The 24862-nt window shown below is 53.7% G+C and overlaps 1 protein-coding gene across 1 annotated transcript; it reads left to right on the top strand.

Moving 5' to 3' along the window:
- Positions 1–318: 318 nt before the first annotated feature.
- Positions 319–20926, top strand: WDR91 (WD repeat domain 91; the record flags this gene model as incomplete). The annotated part of the gene is made up of 15 exons (XM_084229986.1): positions 319–441; positions 2423–2602; positions 3119–3350; positions 4680–4759; positions 5655–5785; positions 6986–7151; positions 12645–12800; positions 14383–14576; positions 15329–15479; positions 16198–16292; positions 16428–16596; positions 17920–18028; positions 18769–18881; positions 20084–20281; positions 20762–20926. The coding sequence occupies 15 exons, from the start codon at positions 319–321 to the stop codon at positions 20924–20926; spliced, it is 2262 nt and encodes a 753-aa protein (XP_084086112.1).
- Between the last annotated feature and the right edge of the window lie 3936 nt (positions 20927–24862).

Genomic DNA, 24862 nt, shown 5'->3' with positions numbered 1-24862 from the left:
GATAATCTGGAATATTTCCAAGGTCCAGCCCCAGCTGACCAAGACGGCAGCCGCAGTCAGACCACGCAGCCGCGCGGGAAAACTCAGCGAGCTCGGGGGCTTCCAGGCGCTGGTCGCGTGGATACTGACGACCGCGTCAGCGGGGCGGGGCCTGGGCGTGGCCTGGGCGTGGCGAGGGCGGGGCCACGGGCCTGAGCGCGTGAGGGCCGGTAGGCGGGCCGCGGCGTGACGCAATCAGCCCCCGCGCCTGGCCCTCCCCGCGCGGCCAGGCCCCGCCCCCCGCCCTCGGCCGCGCGCGGACGCGGCGCTGGCGCAGCGATGGCGGAGGCCGTGGAGCGCACTGACGAGCTGGTCCGCGAGTACCTGCTCTTCCGCGGCTTCACGCACACACTGCGGCAGCTGGACGCCGAGATCAAGGCGGACAAGGAGAAGGGGTTCCGGGTGAGCGCCGGCGGGCGCGGCGCGGCCGGAGGCGGCCCCGGGGAGCCCGGGGCGGATCTCCTCAGCCCTGCCCCCCGGGGCGGGCGCGGCGCTGTCAGCGCGCCCAGGGGCCGGCGGCATCTGCGCGGCCCCGAGGGGGGCCCTGCCGCGCCCCAAGTTACCTGCTGAGTCAGGAGAATGGCCGGGGCTGGAGCCGGGGTGCCCAGGCGCCGGGGCCCCGCTCCCCGCCCCCCCCGACCCCCGCCTCAGCCCCCCGGCAGGTGCTGGCAGGTCGTTGGCCAAGATGGCGGTGGGTTTTAGGTGCTGAGGGTTGGTGGGTGGTTGAGTTTTGGCACCAGATATTTCCGAGTCGGCGTCCCGTGGCCCCGGGAGCGAAGGGGACCGCAGCCCAAAGTGCTCGCTGGGTTCCCGTGTCTCTAGGGTTTGTCTGAAATGGCTTTGGCAGCGACTCAGGCGATTTTCTGCAGTGGGGAGAGACCTTCTTGTTGCCCATTTTAGAACCATTAATTCTGTGTGTGGTCGTCTCGTGTTTTTCTCTACAGTGTTTGTTTTCGATGATTGTTTTTTTCTTAATTGGACAAGCACTTACTGCCTGTTTTAATTCATTAAACAGCCCCTACTTAGACGTGATCTTCCCTTGAGAAGTTCTTGGAACTTGCAGGTGTGTTTGCTGACTTCAGTTGGTATCCACGCTCGAATGGACGAAGGCAGGGAACTAGCAGCCAGCGCCCTGGAGGGGAGTCAGGAGGCCTGAGTTCTTGTCTTGCTGAAGTTAGTGACTTCGTAGAGGCAAAAGCGAATCATTTCAGCTCTCCAAACCTCAGTGTCCTGGTGTATAAAAAAGGGAATATTGGGACCTCCCCAGTGGAGCAGCGGTTGAGCGCTGGGCTGCGAAGCTGCCCGCAGCCTCTGTAGTGCCGGTTTGATACCCGGCTGCCAGGGGAGGGTCCCACATGGCGCGCAGACCTCTCCTGCTGCCCGCTGCTCCCCTCAGCAGTGTACTTCGGTCCTTCTGCCTGCTCTGCTCCCTGCTCTGGCTCTGGTGAATTCTCTCACCCTCCCGCGCTTCTGACTGTACCCGGTGCTTGTATAAATAAATAAATAAATAAATCTTTTTTTTTTAAAGGGGGGATACTGGATTGTTACTAGTACCCAAAACCTTTTTGAGACTGTGTGCTCTGTCATTGGGAGGTGACTTCTTTGACACCCTGAGCTGCTCCCAGGGCTTTGGTGGCACTCTGGTGACTTGAAGGAGTCAGTGTCTCTCATGCAAAGTCTCAGAATCCTGGACTGGTGGGGGTCCACCAGTGGGAGGACAGTGGAAATTGTCTGACTCTTTTATTATTATTATTATTTTAAAGATTTATTTATTCATACAAGAGCTGGGGGGCAGGCCAGAGATGGGGGGAGGTGAGAGGATTCACCAGAAACAGTGGGGAGCAGAACAGCCAGACTGACTGAAATACACTGCTGAGGGGAGTAGCGGGTGAGACAGGAGAAGTCTGCTGTGCCATGTGGGTAGCTCCCTGGCCAGCCTGGGATTGAACTCGTGCTGCAGAGGCTGCGGATTGCTTCATAGTGCGGTGCTTAACCCTTTGCGTCACCAGGGAGGCCCTCTTTTATTATTTTTTAAAATATTAGGCAGCTGACACCAAAGAGTTGACGTGACATTGCCACGTTGGTAGAATAAGTCAGAGGCAAATCCAAGACCTCTACTCAGATCTGCTTCTTGGGCCTGAGTGCTTTCATGCCTGAAATCTCCGTGCTTACTAGAGGGCCAAATCACAGGGCTAACGCCAGAAACTAACTTACAAGCTGTCATGCCAGTGTGTTTAGGAAGGTTTGTAGATTGCTAACTTAAAAAAAAAAAAAAGAATATCCAGAAGGCACAATAAGAGGTCACAGCGGTGTTAACTCTGCAATGAGGGGAGAATTCCCTTCTGTCTTTCCCACCTTCTCCATCCCAGCTTTCTCTCACCAGGTGGACAAGATTGTGGACCAGCTGCAGCAGTTAATGCAGGTGTATGACTTGGCTGCCCTTCGGGATTATTGGAGCTACTTAGAGCGGCGGCTCTTCAGCCGCTTGGAGGATATATATAGACCCACCATCAACAAACTGAAAACCAGCTTGTTCCGCTTTTATCTCGTCTACACAATCCAGGTGCTTGTTGGCCCAGGGTCTGCTTTCTCAGTGGAGAGAGTTCTTTGCTCTAGAAATAGATTTCTTTTTAACCCCTAAGGAGGACCCTGTGTTACTCTGGAAAAGGGTGTATAACAGTCACAGTGCAAGTTCGTGTTGACTCTTTTCCTACATTTTTTTCCTTTCATCTCTAGATCATCTGACTTGTCTTCCTCATTCCTATTTCCTCTCGTTTTAAGAACATAAGCCTGGGTAGTGTTTCAGAGAACATAAGACGCTGATTAAAGTTTGAGTAATAAATTTGATAGCTAAACTGGGAGTATAAAGCACTTAGATGATTTGAAAATCAACTAGAATTAATTTTTAGGAGGGCATTTCTCATCAGGACTTCAATTTAAAGTAGCTTTGAAGTTGTAAGGAAACTTGAGAAAGAGTGGTTTCCTTTGTTTTATGGAGTTTGTAGCCATTCAAAGCCTCTACAGTGCAGTGACAAGAATCTTCCCTCTAGACTTCTGTCTTTTCCTCCTTGCTTGGCAGACAAACAGAAACGACAAGGCTCAGGAGTTCTTTGCAAAGCAGGCCACGGAGCTCCAGAACCAGGCTGAATGGAAGGATTGGTTTGCCTTGCCCTTCTTGCCATCCCCAGACACCAACCCCACCTTTGCTACCTACTTTTCTCGACAGTGGGCTGACACCTTCATTGTGTCCCTGCACAACTTCCTGAGCGTCCTATTTCAGTGTATGCATATCCTTTTTGCTGCCTGGAGCTGTAGGCCCAATCTGAAGCCACCAGTGTGATCAGTGGTGGCTGCCCTGATGGGGATGCAGCCATTTCGTCTACAGAATCCCCTGGGACTGTTGTCATGTATCATGTGAAGGGGCTGGAAAGATTCTGGTTATTTTTGTCACTGGGCCAGGGAATCATAAATCTCGGCTCTGATGCTCAATGCTGAAGTAATAGCTGAATGCCTGGGCAGAGACTATAGTAGAGGTGGGATGCTAGTGCCATTTTTGAGAGGAGCCCTCAAATAGGGTGAAGGGCTTCTCAGCAAATACAGGGGTTGAAAGGCAGCTGCTGCTTAGTGCAGCCTGCCAGCCTTGGGAAGCACCGTCTCTGCAGGCTCTGTTTCCCTGGATAGCACTTGCCTTTGTTGGGTAGAGGTGGTAAATGAGGACACATCCCAGGCTGGAACCTTCTGCGTGTGACAATGTTTGGGTGGCTTTCTCTGGCAGTGATGTCAGTTTTTCTCAATTTGCCAGGAAACAGCAGCTTTAAGAACACACAGGTGGATATTTGAGAGAGAAAGAATGTAAATCTACTATTTTCTCACAGAAAGCCTACCATCCCAGGCTGGGCCATCCTCCACTGCTCATGCTCTCCAGACCTGCATTCTCAGGGAGAAGGGAGTTCTGTTGGAAGGGGGCTGCCTGGTGAGGCATTGATAATGTGGGCCTGCTAGGGCCCCACCCACCGGCCCTTTTGGCCTCCGGGAGGAGCAGCTTCTAGTGGAGGCAAGAAGGGTGCCCTTTCCTTTCGCTCTTCATCCTGAGTGCTCTCAAAGGAAACTAGCCAGGGGTTCAGCCCAGAGGTGCTTAGGACATGTGGGCCCTCTAGGGAGCTGAGAAATGTCGCTTAAGATCTGTTCAGTGCCTGACAGTGCCCCTCAAACTAGGACCAGCACATTGGAGCTCCAGTTCTTTCCTCAATGCCCAGGCCCTCCCTGCTTTGTGTTCCTCCTGACAGAAGCTGTTTGAGGTGATTGGGGAAGACTGATACTCTAACCTTGAAGGTGGATTGCTTCTCCATCATGCAGTCTGCAGAAACCTCTCTGCAGTCTAAACCTTTCCATCTGCAGAGGGCAAAGCGGCATGGCCGGCGTGTCTGTGCAGCTGGTAGAGCAGTTGGCAGTGCATTTACGGAGCCACTGGCCTCTGTGCTGAGTTTGCTGAATGTAGCTCTCACTTAAAGAGCCCACAGCACCCAGCCTGTCCTCCACTCCCTGTGACTCACATTCAAGGGCTGTGCTAGTGTGTCAAGAGTTTGAGAAGGGCTTTAATGGTTTCGCAAGCAGGCTTATTCTTTAACTTGGTGTACCAGTTCCCGTGATCCTGAACTTCGACGCGGAGTGCCAGCGGACCAACCAGGTCCAAGAAGAAAATGAGGTTCTGCGCCAGAAGGTTGGTTCTGAACATACTTGCTCCTCCTTGGGAAGGACTTCTGCTTTTTGTGTATGAAATTAGGTAGTGGCAGCAGGGGGCTGATTAAATATAGGAAAGCAGTGATCTCAGATGAAAGTGAGTCACCAGAAAGCCGGTGTCGGGAAGGACTTGGGGGCTGCATGATCTCTGGAAACCAGAGGCACAGTTTGATGTCAAGCTGTGCACGGCGAGCGACATCGAGCAGTGATGAACTTGTAAGAGGAGAAAGACTATCCATGCGCCGTGTCGCTGCCCCAGGCCTTTTCCACACGTCTCGTCGTCTGTGTTGCGAGTTTAATTCTTCTCAGTTCAGTGTTTCTCTCGTTCAGTAAAATGATAGCCAGGGAACAATGTTTCCCTTTGCTTTTTGCCTGAGGAGCATTTCTCTGCCCTAGAAATGAAGAGATCTATAGATTACATGTTCAGCACAAGGAAGAGTAAAAGCTCTTTTGGCTTGGGAGTTTCAGATTCTTGGGTTTTGTTCAGGCAAAAGGTTAAAATTCTGAACTTCAGTTTTTTTCCAGGAGTTCCCAAGCCCTTGTAAAGCAGGATGGGGTGGGACTCTTTCTCCGTGAATTCGGGAAGAAGTCAGTCAAATGATAAAAAGGAAGCAAGTCAAATGATTTAAAAAAAAAAATGGCTTTTGTATTTCTGATGGTTTTTGGTTTCACACATTAAGTTCAAGTCACGGCGACCACTTGCCCATTATTCCCATCTGATGTAACTCTCTCTGGGCAGAGTGAGAAGAGCATGCTGAGGTGGAGGGCCAGGGGTCTTTTGAGCCAGAGAGGGGCTTTGCGTGTGTCCAATCTTCCCCAGTGGAAGGAAGATAAGGTGAGATCACAGTCTAACTCGGCCCCACCCTCTTATGTAGCTTTTTGCATTGCAAGCCGAAATCCACCGACTAAAGAAAGAGGAGCAACAGCCAGAAGAGGAAGAGGCCTTGGTCCAACACAAATTGCCTCCGTATGTCTCCAACATGGACCGTTTTGGGGACTCGGAACTGTGAGTGTGCCCTGCATTGTGTGGCCGGGATGACCAAGCTCCCTGCTCTCCTCTGTCCCCTGAGCTCCCATCTAGGGGCATCTCGCTGTGCCCTCTGCACCTGGTGATGCAGAATTGCCAGATCCTGGCACTCGCTGCCCTTGCTTCTGAGCTCTGTGAGTACGGGCCCCTGGCCTGGAACATCCTCTAGAAGTTCCCCCCCAGTGCCCGGCCTTCGAGCCTGCCCAGAGGGAGGGAGAGCTGCACCACTCTGCCAGGGCCTGCATGTCCAAGATGTGCACAACCTGAATAAACCAACAGCTGCTGTTGTGCGGCCGTGGGTGGTTTTTGAACTTTGAAGGGCGCACCTCCTGGATGAAAGGATTGGCCGCTGCAGGTTGGATGTGTTCAGCCACAGAAACACACTCCAGCGTGAGGGTTTGTGGAGGCAGGCAGAATGGGGAGTTATTTGAGTGACCTTCAAAATAGCCAGTTCAAGCAGAAAACCCAGGTGCTAATGGGAACAGTAGCAGTTGAAGGAACAGAGCCAGCGACAAATTGTGGTGGATGATCAGGTTGTCAGGATGCAGACCCAGTGGTGAGATTCCACACCTGCACGCAGCCAGAGGCTGTGTCTGGGGAAGCTGTTCTGGCATCTGAGCTTGTGACATCCACTGGGGTTTTTGTTCAGGCAAAAGGCACAACCATGATTGTAATTTAAAGATTTTTAATAACTATATTAGAAAAAAGTAAAAGGAAAGAAAAAACTTAATTTTAATGATATATTTTATTTGGCCTGCTATATCCCAAATGTCCTCTCAACATGTAAGGAATAGAAACAAAGTATTAACGGGACAGTTATACTTTTTCATGCTAATGCTTGAATTCCCGTGTGTATTTTCCTCATCCACACATCTGGATTTGGACTGATCCCATTTCAGTGCTCATCACCATGGGTGGCTAGTGGCCAGTGCCCAGCACAGCTCTGAGTGTGACCACAGCCTTCGAACCCACCTCTGTGCCAGCTAGGCTGCTGGCTCCCTTTGGTAGGAGAAATGGTACTGATACTGATACATTAAGGTGATAACTACCTTAATGCCCAGGCCTGTGAACCCCGCTACAGCTGGGTCCCTGGCATCGGTTATAGCTCAGGAGGTCTGTGGTCCGGATTCTTCCGCGTCCCTTCCACCTTGTGACCTTGTGGTGTGTCTCTCTGACCAGAGCCATGGTGTGCAACCAGAGGAACACCTCCCTCTCTCAGTCACCTCGTGGGGGCTTCCTGTCCTCGCTGCTGCCGCAGAGTAAGAAGAGCCCTTCAAGGTTGTCACCTGCTCAGGGGCCCCCTCAGATTCAGAGCTCGGCCAAGAAAGACTCCTTCAGCAGCCAAGTAAGCTCAAATCCCGCCTCTCTAACTTTGCTTTTTCTCTGGAGAGTTGCTAGGTTGCGTGTGGTTCTTCTCCTCCCTACTGTCTGTTTTCTAATTTGCCGTATGCGTTGGGACACTGTGTTGTTGGGACTGGCCGGCATCTTGGGTGGGCTTCTCTGCTCCCCTCTGGTTCCTCCAGGAGTCATCTGTCAGTTTCAAGCAGTCTTTACTGGAGAAAGGTCCCTGTTCTAAAATGCCGATGTGGGGTCACACTCCCCTGTGCGCCTGGTCTGCCCGGCGGTGGGTTCCTGCTCCCCCTCTGGGCTTGGACTGCAGGCCAGAGGGGGTCTGGCGTGGGCGAACTTCCCCCGCTCACCTCTGGCTCCTGAGGAAGCCTTCTGCAGGTAGTCTTTACTGAAGAAATGTCCCTGTTCTAAAATGGTGATGTGGGACACACTCCCTGCGCGTCTGGTCTCAGGCACACTCTTCTGCGCGCCTGGTCTGCCCCGGCTGTGGGTGCTCGCTCTCCCTGTGGGCTCAGACTACTTGTTCGGAAGGGGCCCGGTGTGGGCTAACTCCCCAGCTGGCCACTAGCTCCTTCAGGAGCCTCTGCTGGCTTCAAGTCGCTAGGTGGCGCCAGAGATCTCTCCTAGAGCCCTTGGGGAGCTGATTTTCCACCCCGTGGGACAGGGAGCAGAGCGGGGATGGTAGGGTACACCTCAACGGCTTTGGGGTGCTGTGTCTGCCTTGTGCCCCACCATCGTGGGGAACCCACGCCCCTAATTTCGTGCCCCGGGTCTCAGTTCCAAAGCCCTCAGTTCCAGGACACGGGCTGTAGCCCAGATCAGCGGCGCGGGAATGGCGCCTTTTGAATCCCGCTTCCCTGCCTGGGCGCCTTGTTCCTGCTCACTCAGGGAGGGCCTCCGCGGTCTCCCCGCAAGCCTAGGTCGCAGGCGCGGGGACCTGGGCAGCTGCCCGCCTCTCTAACTTTGCCAAGAGGCCTGTGACATCTAACCTGTGTTGAGATCTGCAAGTGCAGACTGTGTGTTCCCCTTTGGCTGATTTCTCTGGTGTCCCGAGGCGTTCCATTTCTTCCTCTCTCTCCGCCTTTCCCCTCACAGACGAGTATGATTCTGCAGGATGAGACTGTAGGGAGGGTATAGAGGAGGCACCGAGAAGGAAAATCCACTCACGGCATTCCCACTCTCTGCCTGCTCCCTCTCCCCTCCCTCTAGTATTGCAGGTGTTGCAGGCACACTGAGCCAGCGGGGAGGTATTGATCAGCCCCAGGGTGCTCCCCTGTGCCAGCTCTCAGAAGCTTGGCTCTGCAGGTGCAGGAGTGGAGGGCAGTGAGAGGAAGGGTGCTTGGAAGGTTCTCCCCTTTTCTCATCAATTTCCTATGAATGCAGGAGGACTGACCACTGTGATTTGGTCTTATGATTCAAGGGTAAATTGAAGTGATTCTGGAATTTTGAATTTTGGCCAATGTAAAGTAGCATGTAAAGAGTAAATTAGAGTTACTTCTGAATTGATGTATTTCTTTTACAAGTTGATATTTACTGATGCTGCAAAGGATTTTGCAATTTTTCACTTGTATAGAAGCTTGCAAGAGAACTTTTATTATGCCTGGTTATTTCCAAAACAGCCACAGGTCCCACTGAAGAGTTTTTAGTAGAGATGGTCTGAATTTGTTGCTTTTAGAATTTATTGCTATCAGAGAACAAGTTTAACAGACCCGCAGTTATGCTGTATTGCTTGCAGAGAGACCCTTTCTCTTTTAATATAATTTTGTTTGTACAGATAGAGTAAGTCTTCATGGTCTCTGCCTTTTTCTGCTCTGAGCTTGAGAATAGTCGAGAGTCACGCGGCACAGCTCACCACATCAGGGAGGCAGGGTCAGCCCCTAGCTGCCGTCGGGGAGTCGGGCTTTCTAGCCCAGGACTTTGGATTACTATTGTTGAAGTGCAGACGCTGAGCATGACACCGGAGAAGAAACAGGCAACTGAGTTGTCAGCTTTGAGCCCTCGTTTATCACCCTTGCTCCGATTGCTTACACTTGACCTAAGGAGCGTGGCATAATAATGACAGTACTTATGCTCTTGTGGGAGGGTTAGCTGAGGTGATGTAAGCACCCCCAGTGTATGCCTGGAATATCATAAACTCATAGTAAGTACATTTTAGTAGTAACTGTAGTAATTTAGCAGTAATTGTGAAGGTACCAGCCTACTTGAGGACCCTTGTGGTTTTTGAGACCTGAGTGCCAAATGACTATAATCTTATAATCCGTGACGGTCCAGTCGAGGCAGTCAAAAATCAATCATGGTTACTCTTACTTTTAGACTGTTTCTGAAATTCAAACCTTAAAATTATAAATCCAGTTCTGTGGCCGGAGTTAGTTTTACTGTTTGTGGCACAGGTCTTGTTCACCTTACAGTTTGCTCAGTGCAATAGTAGATGATGTGTGGCATGTGAAGGCCCTTGAAATGTGCAGGAAGTTATGAAATTTCATTTGCATGGATCTTAGAGGGAGGCTCTTGGGAGTTAGGCCTGTGCCCTTGCTCTTTATGTGTTCAGGAGCTCAGTGTTGTATGGTGAAGTTGAAGTGGGATTGGAAATTTCTAACATAGTTCACATTTAAGAGCTGAAGTTAGAAATGTGTCATTTGCAGCAGACATTCCTTACCTTGCCTCTAAAATATCTTTAAACTCCATGTGGTGTGTTGACAGAGCAACAGGGCGGCCCACTTTCTGGTTCCTGACTGCAAAGGTCTATAATCTGAAAAAGCCCCAGGACTGGGCTGCCCATCAGTCCGTTACTGATGATAGATCAGTTAGTCTCAGCATTGATATTTTAATTCTAAAAGTAACTAGTGGGGCCTCCCCGGTGGTGCAGCGGTTGAGCGCTGGGTTGCGAAGCTGCCCGCAGCCTCTGTGGCGCCGGTTCGATCCCCGGCTGCTCCCCGGCCACCAGAGGAGGGCCCCACATGGCGCACAGACCTCCCCTGCCGCCCGCTGCTCCCCTCAGCAGTGTACTTTGGTCCCTCTGCCTGCTCTGCTCCCCGCTCTGGCTCTGGTGAATTCTCTCACCCTCCTGTGCTGTACCCAGTGCATGTATAAACAGAACAAACAAACAAATAAAAAAATAAATAAATAAAAACATGCCTCTATAAAAAAAATAAAAATAAAAGTAACTAGTGGATTTGAGGTTCAAGAAAATCAAAGAATGTTACTATTGGAAGGAAGCTTATAGGTCACGTGACCCACCTGTTTATCGAGTAGAGGCTACATTCTCTGGATTGATTGCCTCCTATGGTGGAGCTCATTCCTTGTTGTGTTTGACTGTTAGAAAGCAGGTAATAGAAACCTCTGTGTAGTTCGTATTAACTGCTCTCAACTTTGCTCTCTGGAGTTATCGAGAATAAGGCTTCTTGAGAGCATACCCCTGTCTTTTCCATGCCAGCCACCCTGTTCATTCCTCTCTCTCCCGAGACTGTTTACCTGTATGGAATGACTTCTAGACTCCTCACCATCCTGTAGGGGGACAGTCTAATTTTTTAATTCCTCTACTGCAATTGATGCCCAAATATAAGTGTATGGTTTGAGCTGCTCTTTTACCAATATCGAATGCAGTTGTATGATCATGCCCTATGATTTTAATGATCTACTGCTTTTAACTCAGTAGAGAGTGACATTGATTTTTAAAATTTATTATTTACTGACAGCATATAGTCAGCATGTAGTCTTCTTCTCACTACTCCCTCACCAGTAGGGTGAGTGTAAGCAAACAAAGAAATAAAAAATCTGTGTCATTAAATTAGCAATACATAAAATGATTAGGCTCTCGCACATTAGCTATTCACATATGGCATTGTCAGTTTCACATCACATTTTACCCACTTGGAAGTGGCTGTCATGGTTGTCAGTAATGTTCACAGTTTATAGGTGGATATGAATCTGGGGTTAAAATTCAGAAAGCAAAATGGAAACAACTGTAAAACCACAATTCCCAAGCTCTTCTAGGATTGCTTACAACAGCCAGGGAGGGCATCTCAGCAGCACGCTCGCCCACCTGCAGCTTGTCCTCCATCCTCCCCTGCAGCTGTAATTCCACTCCTTCCACACCCACTTGGTAAGCCATGGGGCTGCAAGTGGGGATTACCTTATTATAGAGATAGCCTTTAATTGACTATAATGTAAGGGAAGCAAAGCATCCACAAAAGGTGTGTGTTTGTAATGCTTATTAGTGTCTAATTACCTCATAGCTACTGAGACATCGTGGTACGAACAGCTGCCCTGGGGGCTGTTTCCATGGATCTTAGGAGGATGGGAAAAGGCATGCACTTCTGTGTCATTCATTCTGTAACTTGTGTGTTACGAGGGCCTGTCTTCTGGGTGGTGGTAGTTTGCTTCAGATGAAACCTAATTATTAGAACTCATTATCTGCCCCATTTGCATGACCATATGGCAAGCTCTGTTCACACCACTGAAAATTAACTGGTGTTGATTTATTTCTGCGCCAGAATGAGAAGGGAGAAGGCTGCTGAGACACAGGTTGAAATATCTCTCTTGGACTGTAGACAAATATAATCAAATATAATTGAATTATAAGAATCTATTAGTTAAAGTTTTTATGAACTTTGCTGTTAAAGAAGTTTTAGTTACCAGTGATGTCACTAAACAATAATATATATTTGTGACTAGACACAAATTTACCTTCATTTATTAAAGATTTTTCTGGACAACTGTACTCATCAACTTTTCATACATTGTTTTTTGCTGTGGTTCACCCTGCTTTAGTCAATAACTTAGGTATAATTTAAGGAGATGCTCTCTTGACACAGTGTCTTATAGATCACACTTAGGTCTATAGTGCCCTTAGTCTAGGGCACCTGTTCCCAGCAGGTGAATTCTGTGATTAAATTCATTGCAGTGCCTTTTCAATTTTTCTTTTGAAACACTGTCTAGCCCCTGCCTGATGATGTACTATACAACTTCCTGGCTATCTTGAACAGAGAGGTGATTATATAGTGGATAGATACCTTTTTCATATCGTGAGCACACTAATATAACATTTACAAGCAACAAAATGTTCGTGAAACCTGGCATAAGGCCTGACCTGCCTCTCATCACTTAGTAAGTACTGGTCTTCTCCCCTTAGCTAAAGTTAATGGCTCTGATTAGGTCAAGGAGATACCTGTCTGTCTGTCTGCAGACAATTAGGGCAGGCTGACATTTAGGACAGTGACAGTTAGGGCATGCTGAGGGGTGTGGCAAAGGGCCCCTAAAATCAGGGAATCGGAGGATGGAAGGAAGTCTAGATGGCTTATTTTATGTTTCACTTTTGCCTTTGCCCTCTGGCTGGTAACATTTAACTGTTTGCTCAGCAAGGCCTGGAGGTACCTCCCCAAGAACTATTGGGGAGAGAGCAGGAGAACCCTTCTCCCCTCCTGGCCAGGCGTCAGGGCCCGAGCTCTGGCGGGAAGAGACCTTGCACAGCCTGTCCTCTTGTCCCCAGGTGGCCAGGGGAAAGGATCCTGCGTGCGGGCCCAGGGAAGGGAAGAGCCCATTCAGCGGGCTGGCTGCCGGGGAGTCCAGCTGGTCACAGCACCGGCAGCGGCGCCTGCAGGATCATGGCAAGGAAAGGAAGGAGCTTCTTTCTATGACTTTGCAGGTGAGGCTTGGGCGAGGCCACCATGGAGGCCGTGGGAAGTGGTGGGTGGGCAGGGCTCGCTCTTGCCTCCCTTCCGTCTGCTGCTGTGTAGAGTGTGGCTTTGCCTAACTGTCGATCGCTTATACTTTGGCGGTTTTGTTCATATTTTGCCTGCCTCTCCGGCGGGCCCCCTTCCCAACAGCATGTGCCTAAGTAGGGGCCATGAATGCTAGACTGTGGAAATGTTTCCAGCAGTGAGTTCTGTGATTAAATGATGTGGACCCTTGTATGCGACATCCTGACCTCGGGTTAACCGAAACAGCCTCTCGGGGCTCTTGGGCCCAGTAGGAGAAAAACCCAGTTCCCTTGGTTTGGCCTAGACTCACCAGGCTTGCTTGATGACGGGCCCCCTCTTCTTCCGCACCCCTTGCGGCCCTTCTGCTGGTGTTGCTGCCCAGGGACCATGTGCCACATGAGTAGGGGCAGAGTCTGCTCTTCACCATTGTCTAGCTGCCTTTGCTGCTGCCTCTGGGTTCAAGGCAAAAGGGCAAGGGATTTGCTGCCTCGTTTACCTTCTTGACCATTTATCACTAGATGGGCCTCTTGCCTATATTACAAGCATTCCTGCCAGTTACCAGCCCTGAAGTGGTTCCAGTTTGATGGCAGCAGACCCTAAAGGCTCCATCCTCTCTCCCTCTGTTCCTGCCTGGAGGATGAAAGGCACCCCTGGAGCTCAGACCCCCATAGACACCTACCTGAGCCTGTGGTGTGTGTTCTTCTGTTACGCCTTTCCTGTAGAACTGCTCCTCCTGCGCCTTGGGGAGCACCTAGAGATCAGGCACTATGGGGGTGGTGGTCAGAGCCCCCGTGTGGGGCCCTCTGGCCAGGGTCATGTGTAGGTGAGCAGGTATAGTAAGTAATTGTGGTGACTGATGCTGCACCAGGGAGGCAGAGATGGGGCAGCTTTGGAACCCTGGGTGGTGGGACACCCTGGCCCCACTGCTGTCTTGGGCCTCTCATGTCTGGCCAGTTGCCTCAGTCTCTCTGTATCCTTCCCAGGAGGGTCCTGGGGAGCGGCCAGGCTTCCCTTTGCCTGATGTGGCTTTACTCCAAGTCTGCAAGTACTGCCCTTTGCCAGCTCTTGACTTTGGGCAAGTTATCTAACTTCTGCTTTCAGTCTTGGTTTCCAAAGCTGTAAAATGGGCTTAATTATAGGGTCCTGGAGGGTTTGAGGGAGGAATAAATGAGAGAATTGGTCATGATCACACAGTGCCTGGCACACAGTAGGTGATTTTTGCTATCACTGGCCTGGCATGCCAGGTGTGTCCTGAGACTCATCAGCTAGACCGGCAGGGGTGCCTGTGGCCCACGGCTCCCTCTGCAGGGCCTCTGACAGGAGTGTCAGTGGAGCAGGGAGCTATCTGTCCTGGGGTGAGCTGTTGCTGCTGTCGCATCTCAGAGCTTCTTCTGGACTCTGTGACCCTAAAAACCTCCCCAGAGTGCTCCGTCCTGCATCCTCGACCTCCATATCAGGTCCTTGGATGTGGGGGGCCTGGCCCGGGTGCACCCCTGTAGCCGACTGCCTCTGCTTTGTTTGACCCAGGGCACAGAGAAGAAGCCCGAGGCCAGTGGCCCAGAAGCAGAGTCCTGCCCCGAACCCCACGTGGAGGTACCGGACATGCTGACTCGGGCTCCTGTGTCAGGCCCTGAGGGCGCAGGGGTCCGCCCTGAGCAGCCCTTCATCGTGCTGGGGCAGGAGGAGTACGGGGAGCACCACTCCTCCATCATGCACTGCAGGTGGGTTCTGGCCTGGGACAGGGTGGTCTCCAAGGGGACCTTGATTTTCAGGCTAAATCGGAAGGTGTGGCCAGGACAGGGACGGGAGGGCAGAGACGGGAGGGCAGAGGTGTGGATGGTGGGCTGGTCTCCGAGGGACCCTGATCTCCCTGGAAGAGTCAGGACAGCAGGGGTCCTGCTCAGAGCTGGAGCAGCATTTGGCCTGGTTGGCCTCCCCACCCTTTCTCCCGTGGGTGTCTGAATTTTAGGAACACGTTACTTTTTATTCCTCAATTTTGATTTGCTTTATGTTGTTGTTTTTTTTTTTTTAACGTGATTATTTACCATGTGTAAGTTTCTACTTTTATGAGGTGAAAGTATGATCTTTTATGAACAAGTCTTTACAGAGTGTAATTTTCAGGGGTCTTGCTAGCCAGACCCAATGGGCCCTGGAGCCACAGTGCAGGAGATGGAGAGCCGCAGACTTGGGGTCGCGTGTGGCAGTGCACAGCTCACCCCCTGTTCTGGCCCCAGTGCTTCCCACAGGGCTCAGCGCAGGTTGGCTGCTTTCTCAGTAGTTCTTGGACAAATGAATAAGTGAGATCTCTAGAAATAGCTTCCATTGTTCTTTTAAGTTGAGGTATTTTGGGATGATTTTTAAAAACAGTTGGAAAGACAGAAAGGCAGTAACGACCCCCGTATAAAAACAGTGGAGAGCTGAAGAGGATGATGGACTAAAGCGCGTGCTGATGCCTGCCCTCCTTCTCTCTCAGAGTGGACTGCTCCGGGAGGAGGGTCGCCAGCTTGGACGTGGATGGGGTCATAAAGGTGTGGTCCTTCAACCCCATGATGCAGACCAAAGCATCCTCCATTTCCAAGTCACCGCTGTTGTCTTTGGAGTGGGCCTCCAAGCGCGACAGGCTGGTGAGTGACGTCCCGCCCTGTTGCCGGCTCTGGGTCTGAGACGTCTGCAGGGCTCTCGAGCAGCCAAGCCAGACCCCTCCTTCCTCTCATTGAGAATTTAAGGACCACGTGTCCTAGCATTGTCCAGCAGGCACCTGTTTAGGGGAGACAGGGAACTCACCGAATGAACAAGAATTGAAATGGGATTACAGTGGCCCCCTCCTGTCAAACAACCAAGGCTGACTCGCCTCCCCGTCTGCCCAGGATGAAACCATCCAACTTCTGGCTCCCTGTCAGCTCCTGTTATCTGTCCATGTTTCTAACAACCCACCATCGCAGCTGCTCCCCTCTCCTGCTGAGACCCTCCTGTGCTGGGGTGGGCAGTAGTGAGAAGGGTTGGACCAGCTGGGATTTAAAACTGAAAGTGGGGAGAGAAGAGCCAGGGTGTCAGTCAGTCAGAACATTTCTCTGTGTATCTGAGGTGATGCCTCTCCTGTTCCAGATCCCTTTTGTGGTTTTTGCTTCTGTTTTAGCATCAGCTCTGATGTCTTTTTAAATGAGGTTTGTTTTAGACAGATTTTACCTTAACTACCTGGATAAGTGGAGGGGGGCCTTCTCCCTGCAGACTGCCCAGATCTGCCCCTCACAGGAGAGGGTCTGGCTCTTTCAGTGGTCCTCCTAGACCGGCCCTGACCCACCACGTGCTGATCTTCATGCCTCTCACCCCTTCTCCTTTCAGCTCTTGCTGGGCAGTGGCGTGGGGACAGTGCGCCTTTATGACACGGAAGCCAAGAAGAATCTCTGTGAAATCAACATCAATGATGACATGCCCAGGTGAGCTGTTCACCCCGCCCCACACTGTGCAGGGGCTGGGCCTTCCTGAGTAGCTTGGCCAGGTCTGCTGCAGCAGGACCCAGCCTGAGCCTGCTCCCCAGCCTTCCTCCCTGAGCCGGCCCCTGTGCATTGCAGAATCCTGTCCCTCGCGTGCAGCCCCAACGGGGCCTCTTTTGTCTGTTCGGCTGCGGCTCCGAGCCTCGCCTCCCAGGGGGACTTCTCAGCACCAGACATCGGCAGCAAGGGCACCAACCAGGTTCCCGGGAAGCTGCTGCTGTGGGACACGAAGTCCATGAAGCAGCAGGTACCAGCCCTCCCCGGGGGTCTCCTGGGGTTCACACTCTCAGAAGGAACATAGCCCTGCTCTTTCTTTCTTTCTTTTTTTTTAAGATTTATTTATTTATGCAAGCACTGGGTACAGTCAGAAGCGCGGGAGGGTGAGAGGATTCACCAGAGCCAGAGCGGGGAACAGAACAGGCAGACTGATGAAATACACTGCTGAGGGGAGCAGCGGGCGTGGCAGGAGAGGTCTGCGCCCCATGTGGGAACCTCGCCGGCTGCTGGGGATCGAACTGGCGCTGCAGAGGCTGCGGGTAGCTTCGCAGCCCATCGCTCAACTACTGCGCCACCGGGGGGGCCCTGCCCCTCTATTTCTGATGAGCCTCTTCCCTCTCTTTTTGGATCTTCCTCAGATTTTGATTTGCAAGGGAATTTCAAAGGTTCAGCTTTGAGAAGAGTTCTATTCCAGCTGGGCAGATTGCCGGCAACCCAGGTCATTCAGAGATGTCGCTGATAACATCCACCCCTCACTAGGGGAGTGGGGCCTGTCCCCTGAATCATGCACAGTGTTGTAAACCAGCATCACTGCAGTAACAAACAGTTAAAGAAAGTAACAGAATTGTACCACAAACTTAGAAGTCAGACAGAGCCTGCTACAAGTTTCTAATGGTTTATTAAAAAATTTTTTTTTTATATTGAAAGACTTTATTTAGCAGTTTTAGGTTCACAGTATAATTGAGAGGACACTACAGAGAAATACCTCCCACTCCCACCTATGTACAGCCCACCCCCCCCCACCCAAAGGTGTGTACATTTATTACAGTTAATGCACGTCATAGCCACCCAGAGTTCCTAGTTTTCCTTAGGGTTCACTCTTGGTTGGCTGTCCCACTGCTGTCTTCAGCCTGTGTGGGCCACACCCAAAATCTTGAGTGCCTTGCCTTGCTACCACGCCCCTCCTCTCCTCCTTTCCCTCATCTTGGCAGATGTGTCCACTTAGAAACTGGGCGCTTTCCTGGACCCAGGCACCTTCCTCAGCTGCACGGTCAATCCATGAGCAGACAGTGTCAGTTCCACTCCAGAATGCGTTTCCAGTTTGCCCGCTTCTCTGCGTTTCCTGGGGCTACCCGAGACCTCCTTTCCCCACCCTCCGCTGGACACCCATAGATGTGTATTGAGAAGAAAAACCCCAGAAGGAGCACTTAGCTCCATCACAGCTTAAAGACAGAGGATATGCCCTTCCTCAGCTTGATCTCTTTCTGCTCCTCCTTCCCAGAGAGAACTTGTCTGGAATTGTGGCTTCTTCTTTGCTTACATTTTTTATTTTTTGCATGTTGATTTGTTTCAGCTCCAGTTCTCCCTGGATCCAGAGCCCATTGCTATCAACTGCACGGCCTTCAATCACAATGGGAACCTGCTGGTCACCGGGGCGGCCGATGGCGTCATCCGGCTGTTTGGTAAGCAAGGTGCTCGGTCCTGGGTCTTCCTCAAATGTCCTAGGGAAGAGAGCAGGATTGTGGCAGCTGGACTGGAGGCTGCTGCCAAATCCGATTCTGGATGCGGGTAATAGAGCTTAACCTTGGTCAGAATTTGCTGTTTTCAAAAGGCCCTCCATGATCACCTCACGTGCACTCAGTGTCCGGGTACGGGAGGGCTGGAGCTTGGCATCTGTGCCTGAGCAGATCTGTCCGAGTCCTCCCGGCCTGTGTGGAGTCAGGACACGAAGAGAAGGCAGACCCGCGCTCTTGGTGCACTCGCTCATTCTGCCCACAAAAGCACCAGAACAGTGCATGGGGTTTGTCCAGGTGCTGCTTAAATATCCTGGTGCCAAGCCTGTCCCCGGAGACTCAGTGTTAGAGGCTCTGGGTGGGCTTCGGTCTCCAGGGTCCCTAGGAAGCGCAGAGGCCTTCCAGGAAGGGCTTGAGTGTCCTAGACTGGTGGCTCCTCAGATGAGGTCAGTCTTTACCCAGGGATTCCTGAACCTCACTTTGACCCAGTGACAGAAGGTTCTTTTTAAGATATCGCAAACAGAAGATAGGATGCCACGGAGGGCAGACAGCAAACCGAAAGACCCCTGTGGCCCCTCTTCCACAGGGTCAGTGCTGACACCTGTCGGATCCTGGAGCCCCCCTGTGTCCAAGGGCTGCTGTCTCCCTGCAGGCGGGAGTCTTAGTGGTGTCTTGTGTCATTGCCTCAGATATGCAGCAGCACGAGTGCGCCATGAGCTGGAAGGCGCACAGCGGGGAGGTGTACTCGGTGGAGTTCAGCTACGATGAGAACACCGTGTACAGCATCGGCGAGGACGGGAAGGTAGGTGGGAGCAGGCTCTTCCCTCTCTCTGGCTAAGGCACGGGAAATTCTAGAGAGCAGCTGAAGAGCATGGTGGGCCGGTTTAAATCCTGACTGCCTTTTGCCGGTGCTGAGCTGGGCCTCAGTTTTGTCATCTGTAAAGTGGGGATAAAAATGGCAACCAGTCTCATAGGATCCTGGTGAGCTTTTAGTGCGGTCGGTGGGAGTTGGCTCTTCTTAGGAAGCGGAGTATCCCCCACTCCTCCCCCCCTTCCCCTTGTAGCAGAAGTGACTCCTCTCCCTGCAGATGGAGCAGTGGGGTCTGGGTTTGGGGGTGGGTTGTGCTGTAGTGAGCTGGGTCATTAGGGGTCACAGCATAGGAGTAGGGAGTTGGCGGGGGGGCTGGGACACCTCCCAGAGGCGGGGCACACAGGCCTGAGTGGTCCAGAATAGCAAAGGGAAGCTGAGAAAAGGTGAAAACAAATGCCCCTTGTAGATTCTCTTGGAGAAAGCACTGCGGGTGGGAGGGCAGGCAGACTTGGGAGAGAGACTGGCGCTTCCTGCCTGTCCTCCGGTGCCCTGCAGATTCTACCCTCTGCCCGTATTATCCATGACAGGAGTAACTGCACAGCGAATTCTTCATTGAAAACTGGGGGCTTTTTAAATTAAAGTGTGACTGATTCTTTGGGTGGGATTCTCAATTCGGGTCCCCACCAAGGCAAGGCACCCACGGGGCAGGCTCGAGGAGTCTACACGGTCCATCAGGTGGAGGCCGTAACCCCACTGTTCGTGCCCACCCTGCACCGCTGAGACTCTGGAGTGTATTTGGAATTGGTCCTTCTGCTTTGTTCCTCAATCAGGAAAATCTAGCTGGGCTCTAACCTCAATACTAATAACAGTGGTAACAGCCACTTGAAACCTCCCCCTGCTCGAGAGACCGGATATCCAGGCAGAGGTGGCCGCTTGCCCTTTTCCTCTCCTGGGGTCAGGCCAGAGGGAAAGTTCAGACTTTGACGTGAGGTGGTGCTTCTAGATTTTGTCCCCTTAGGAAGTGCTTAAGTTGTGTTGGGAACGGGTGGGCTGGGAGCACCCCCTACCTTCCCTGGCGGCTGAGGCCCAGCCCCTCAGCTCTGGCTTCCGTGCTGGTGTTCCTCCCAGGCCTGGCCCTGGCAGGCAGCGGCAGCCCCGCTGAGAGAGCTGTGTGCTTGTGCTCATGGTTGCAGTTCATCCAGTGGAACATCCACAAGAGTGGCCTCAAGGTGTCCGAGTCTGGCCTCCCTGCGGACGCCTCGGGCCCCTTCGTGCTGTCCGGTTACAGCGGCTACAAGCAGGTTCAAGTCCCCCGGGGCCGACTCTTCGCTTTTGACTCAGAGGGAAATTATATGCTGACGTGTTCTGCCACAGGAGGCGTCATCTACAAGGTACCTGCGGTGGTGGTGAGCAGCGAGGCTTCTCTGTGTCGGTCTGAGCCAGGCAGGACCCGTGCCTTCCTCCTCGTCCCCACTCAGCAGGGTGGTGGAGATGTCCTTGACTTGGGGGACAGGGCCCAGGGCCTCCTGGCTGCAGGCCAGGTGGGGGCTGAGTGTAAGTGAGCTCTGAGCAGGTGGGGGGGTGCGGTGAGGGGAACTGGACACGCCTGCCCCCCTCCCTGCACATCCACTCGTCATTGTCAGGGCCTTGCCCCATCCTCCCTCCATTCTTTGGCAGTCACCCTACTGCAGAGCATTAAGGGGAAGTGTGTTGGTCTGGCACACACCCTGCTCTCTGCATATGGCTGCTGGCTCTTCACACCTGGGTCAGGGTGGTGCCTCCGGGTGGTTTGGCCACTGATGGTGGATGAAGGGGACATATTTGTGAACAGTGTCTGCTGACATCACTTTCCCTCTCCTGTCCTCTTGCAGCTGGGCCGGGACGAGAAGGTTCTGGAAAGCTGCTTGAGCCTGGGCGGTCACCGAGCCCCTGTGGTCACTGTGGACTGGAGCACAGCCATGGACTGCGGGACCTGCCTCACTGCCTCCATGGACGGCAAGATCAAGCTGACCACCCTACTGGCCCACAAGCTCTGATGGGAACTGCCCCGAGGGACACCCACGGGATGATGGGACTTGCCCCAAGGGGCACCCACAGAAACAGTGTTACTTGGTGTGGGGAGGGGAGAAGGGGGTGGACAGGAACACAGGATGTTCAACCTCGGCCCCTGCCACTGCAGGGAATCTTCAGGGAAAGACTGTCCAGCTGCTGTGACCAGAGTGGGGGGCCTGTGGGGTAAGGGGTGCAGCTCCCCAGGGCTGACTCCCCAGGGAGACTCAGGAAGCAGGAGAAGCACTGTGATGGCCTCTTTGTTGGCCAAGGAAAGATTGACAGTATTTTGTATATAGATGCTCAGTTTTCATTTTTTTTTTTTTTTAAAAAGAATGCTCTTGTCAGCTGGTGTCTCTGTCTGGAATGTGTGTGTGCAGCGGAAGTCAGCTGTGGGTCTAGCACCTGGCTCTGACCCGCCACACATGGCTGGACCTTACCTGAAGAACATCCTCTCCTCTGGCCCACTCTTCACTACGGCTGCGCCCTTCCTATTTTGGGCACAAATCCGGGAGGCCCTAGTATTCCTTCCCTTCCCTGAGAGTTGGTGGCTGTGGTTGTAGAAACTTCTGGAGTGACAGCAGGGTCTCGAGGCTTCTGCCTCTGGCCACCTCCTTCTCTCCCAGGGACTGCTGCCCCCAGCCCTCTGCCCTTGAGGTTGAAAGGAGCAATGCCAGCGCCCTCTGCTGGTGAATGGTCAGAGAGCTGAACAAGTGGGCCAAGGAGCCTGGGTGGAACTTGGGGTTCCCAGGCTCCCCTGTGATGGAACAGAACCTGGTTCTACTGTGACCACATCCCTGCCGGTGGCCTCCCCTCATTACCTGACTCGGGTGGGACTTTGAAATACCGGGCAAGGGTGGCCCGGTTGCCCAGACTCTTTGGGCTCCAGCAGTCTAAGGTGGGGTACTTCCTTCACCCACCTGCTGTGCAACCGTCCTGGACAGGGTAGCTTCATCGTCGGTTGTCAGCTTGAAAGAGAACCTGGGGCGTCATCCCCAGGTTAGGGGAAAGCAAGCCAGCAGGGAGACAGCAACTTGGGCCCCCTGTGAATCCCTATACGCTCTTTCCTCTGGTAGCTGTTCTCTGCAGCTCTCCACTGCTTGGTCGTCCGCCCCCAGCCCCCAATCCCCCGCCCTCTGTGACACCTCCCTTATAGACAGCCTCTCAGCGCAGGTGTGCCCACGTGTGCATGCGCACACCGCACTCCAGGGGGCCTCCGTCGGCGCTCCCAGGCGCCTCCCGCATTCAAGGCCGCAGATGGCAGCCATCGAGGGCAGCGGCATAAACGCCCCGAGCCTCTTCATTTACCCTGCACCGCCTTCGGAGAATTGCAAAGACATTGGCACTAAACTCTACACTCCATTCTGCCGGGGGTTGGAGGACGAGGAGGTATTTAAGGGGTTAAACTGGGAGGAAACACAAGACTTACTAATAGTCCCTTCTACCTTTCCCCCACTTCCACTATGTTATTCCTCCATTCACATGGGGAAACCCAGCACTTTGCAGTTACCACTTCAGGTGTGCATCGCCACCGCAACCTGACCTGTCTTCCCGGCACAGACCTTGGCCTCCGTGGCCACTCCCCACCCCACCAGCAGAGCTCTCAAAAATGCATCCCCTTCCCCCTAATTTCTGATGCAGGAACCCGGCAAGCATCCAACAGGGCTGTCAGAAGCTACTGCTACGCAATATTCATCTGGTAAAGAGCAGCAAAGGCAGACTATTGCGCGGGGGGGGGGGGGGGGACTGCAGCTGGGAGAAGCTGGGCTCACCCCCAATACCACATGGAAAAGTGGGAATTTGGAGCCAAGGAGCAGGGGCGGGTTGTCTTTGAATGGAAAATCGCTAACAGGGAGCAGGGGAAGGGGGGTTCTCCTCTGCCGACCTCGCGGGATTCTTGCTTCCGGCGGGCGGGCATCAGGCCGGCGCCACGGGAGGGAAAGGAGATGCGTCAGTGCCCAGGGCGGTCGGTGCTGGGCGCCAGGAGCTCTAGCTACAGCAGCTCAGCGGGATCTCCCTGAAGTCGGCAAGAGCCTAGGCGGGCTCGTCAGTCCAAAAGACGGAGCCTCGTCGCGAGGGGCGTTCAGAGCAGCCCGCTCGAGCTCGGCGAGAGAGACCGTGGTCTGGACCCGCGGCCGCGGGGCCGCCTCGCCCCTGCCCGGGGTCCGCGTGCGCGGTGGGGGCTGCGGCCACGAGAGCCGCCTGCAGGGGGCGCGCGCGCGCCGGCGGCTGGAAGCGGAAGCGCCGAGGGCGCCGGGGGCCAGAGCCGCAGCGCGGCGCCTGGGGGCGAGGTGCGCGCGGGGCGCGGGGCGCGGGGCGCGGGGCGCGGGGCGCGGGGCGCGGGGCGCGGGGCGCGGGGCGCGGGGCGCGGGGCGCGGGGCGCGGGGCGCGGGGCGCCCCTGGCCTCCCCTGGCCTCCCCTCCGCTCCCTGCGCGCGCGCCCCACCGGCCGGCGGCGCGGGGTTTGGGGACGCCGGGCTCCCCTGCCCGCGGGCCTGGCTGCACCGGGGCTGCCCCCGGCCTCTGCTTCTGGGAGTCCCGGACAGCGGGGCGGGCGCTGGACGCGGGTGTGGAGTCTGGGGCCTGGTGGCGAGTCCCGGCCGGCCAGTGTACAAAAAGCGTGCACACTGCCGAGTCTCCGCCCTCTGGGGAAGTGGGCTTGCCCGGCCCGGCCCGGCCGGCTCCGGGAGTCGTGCATCAGCAAAGGTCGGCTCGTGGGTGGGCAGCAGCTGGGCTGGATGAGCAGCTAATGAGCTCGTCTGATTAGAGGGGAATCTTACCTCGTTACCTTTTCCGGCAAACCTCTGCTCCCGGGAGATCCTGGGGGGGCCACTCCTGAGCTGCTTTCAGGGTGACTGCCGGGTGGGGGGCCGAGCCAGGCACCCTAAGTCACTGGCTGGGCCTGGGCTTTAGGACGGGGGACTGAGTGGTGCCAAGTGGGGTTGGGAGGAGTGAGGTCAAGAGGAGGGGCTCGCCCTGGGCCAGAGTGGGGGGAGGCCAGAGTCCAGGCCCAGGTACCACTGGCTAAAATCTGGCCAGTCGGAAGCATCTTTGGATGAAAGGAGGTGTTGGCCCTTCACTGTGACTCAGAAAGCTCCAGAGTCTTTGTAAGCCCTCCACGACTGAGGAAAGGAGAGGTCTGTGGTTGGGAGAGAGGAGAGACCTGGGAGCTTGATTATAGGGGTGGGACAGACTTGGCACCCTGGGGTCAGTGAGGTGCTGAGGACAAGTGTGTGTAAGGGGGTGAGAAGGGTCTTCCCTTTCTCCTGGGGGGTGTCCATCCCCCCCTAGGTTGAACATCTCAGGGCTAGGGCGGGGGGTGGGGTGGGGTGGGGTGCTGGCTGCCCTGTGGGGCACTGGGCAGCATGGCTGGTCAGAGGGTTGCTTCTCCCTAGTCCTTTGGCCTGCCCACTACCGCATCTCCTGCTTGATGCCCTGTGAACAGCCTGGTCACCTCTGGCCTCCCCTGCCAGAAGTGGCTGATGACAAAGTATTGTAGCTTGTTCAAATTCACTGGCCTTTGTTTTTTGTTTTGTTTTTTTTTTAAACAGGAGTTAACACTGGACTCCATTTAAGATGACAGACTTCCAATTCCTGGTGTGAGGAGAGTAGGCGTTGCTGTCCTGAAAACTGACTCTTCCTGAGAGACGAGAGAGATGGAAAGCTTAAAATCCAATACCAAAAAGAGGGTCCTTCCCTCATGGATGACCACCCAGGTGACCCAGAAGAGCAAAGGGCGGGCGACAACCCCCAAGAGATGCAGAACCACAGCAGCTGCAGCAAAGGGTGACACCAGGTTAGACAGCACCTCCTGGAGACGCAGGTTGGGGGAGAGGTGGGGCATCTCAGTGAGGTGGCAGGTGTTTCTGAGGTGCAGAGGCCTCTGGAGGCAAAGCAAGCTATCCCCTCACAGACAAGCAGCAT

Source organism: Talpa europaea (genome assembly GCF_964194135.1).
Source record: "Talpa europaea genome assembly, chromosome: 3".
Taxonomy (NCBI): Eukaryota; Metazoa; Chordata; class Mammalia; order Eulipotyphla; family Talpidae; genus Talpa; species Talpa europaea.
Note: the sequence above shows the minus strand (reverse complement) of the source record. Positions and strands in the feature narration are given on the sequence as shown.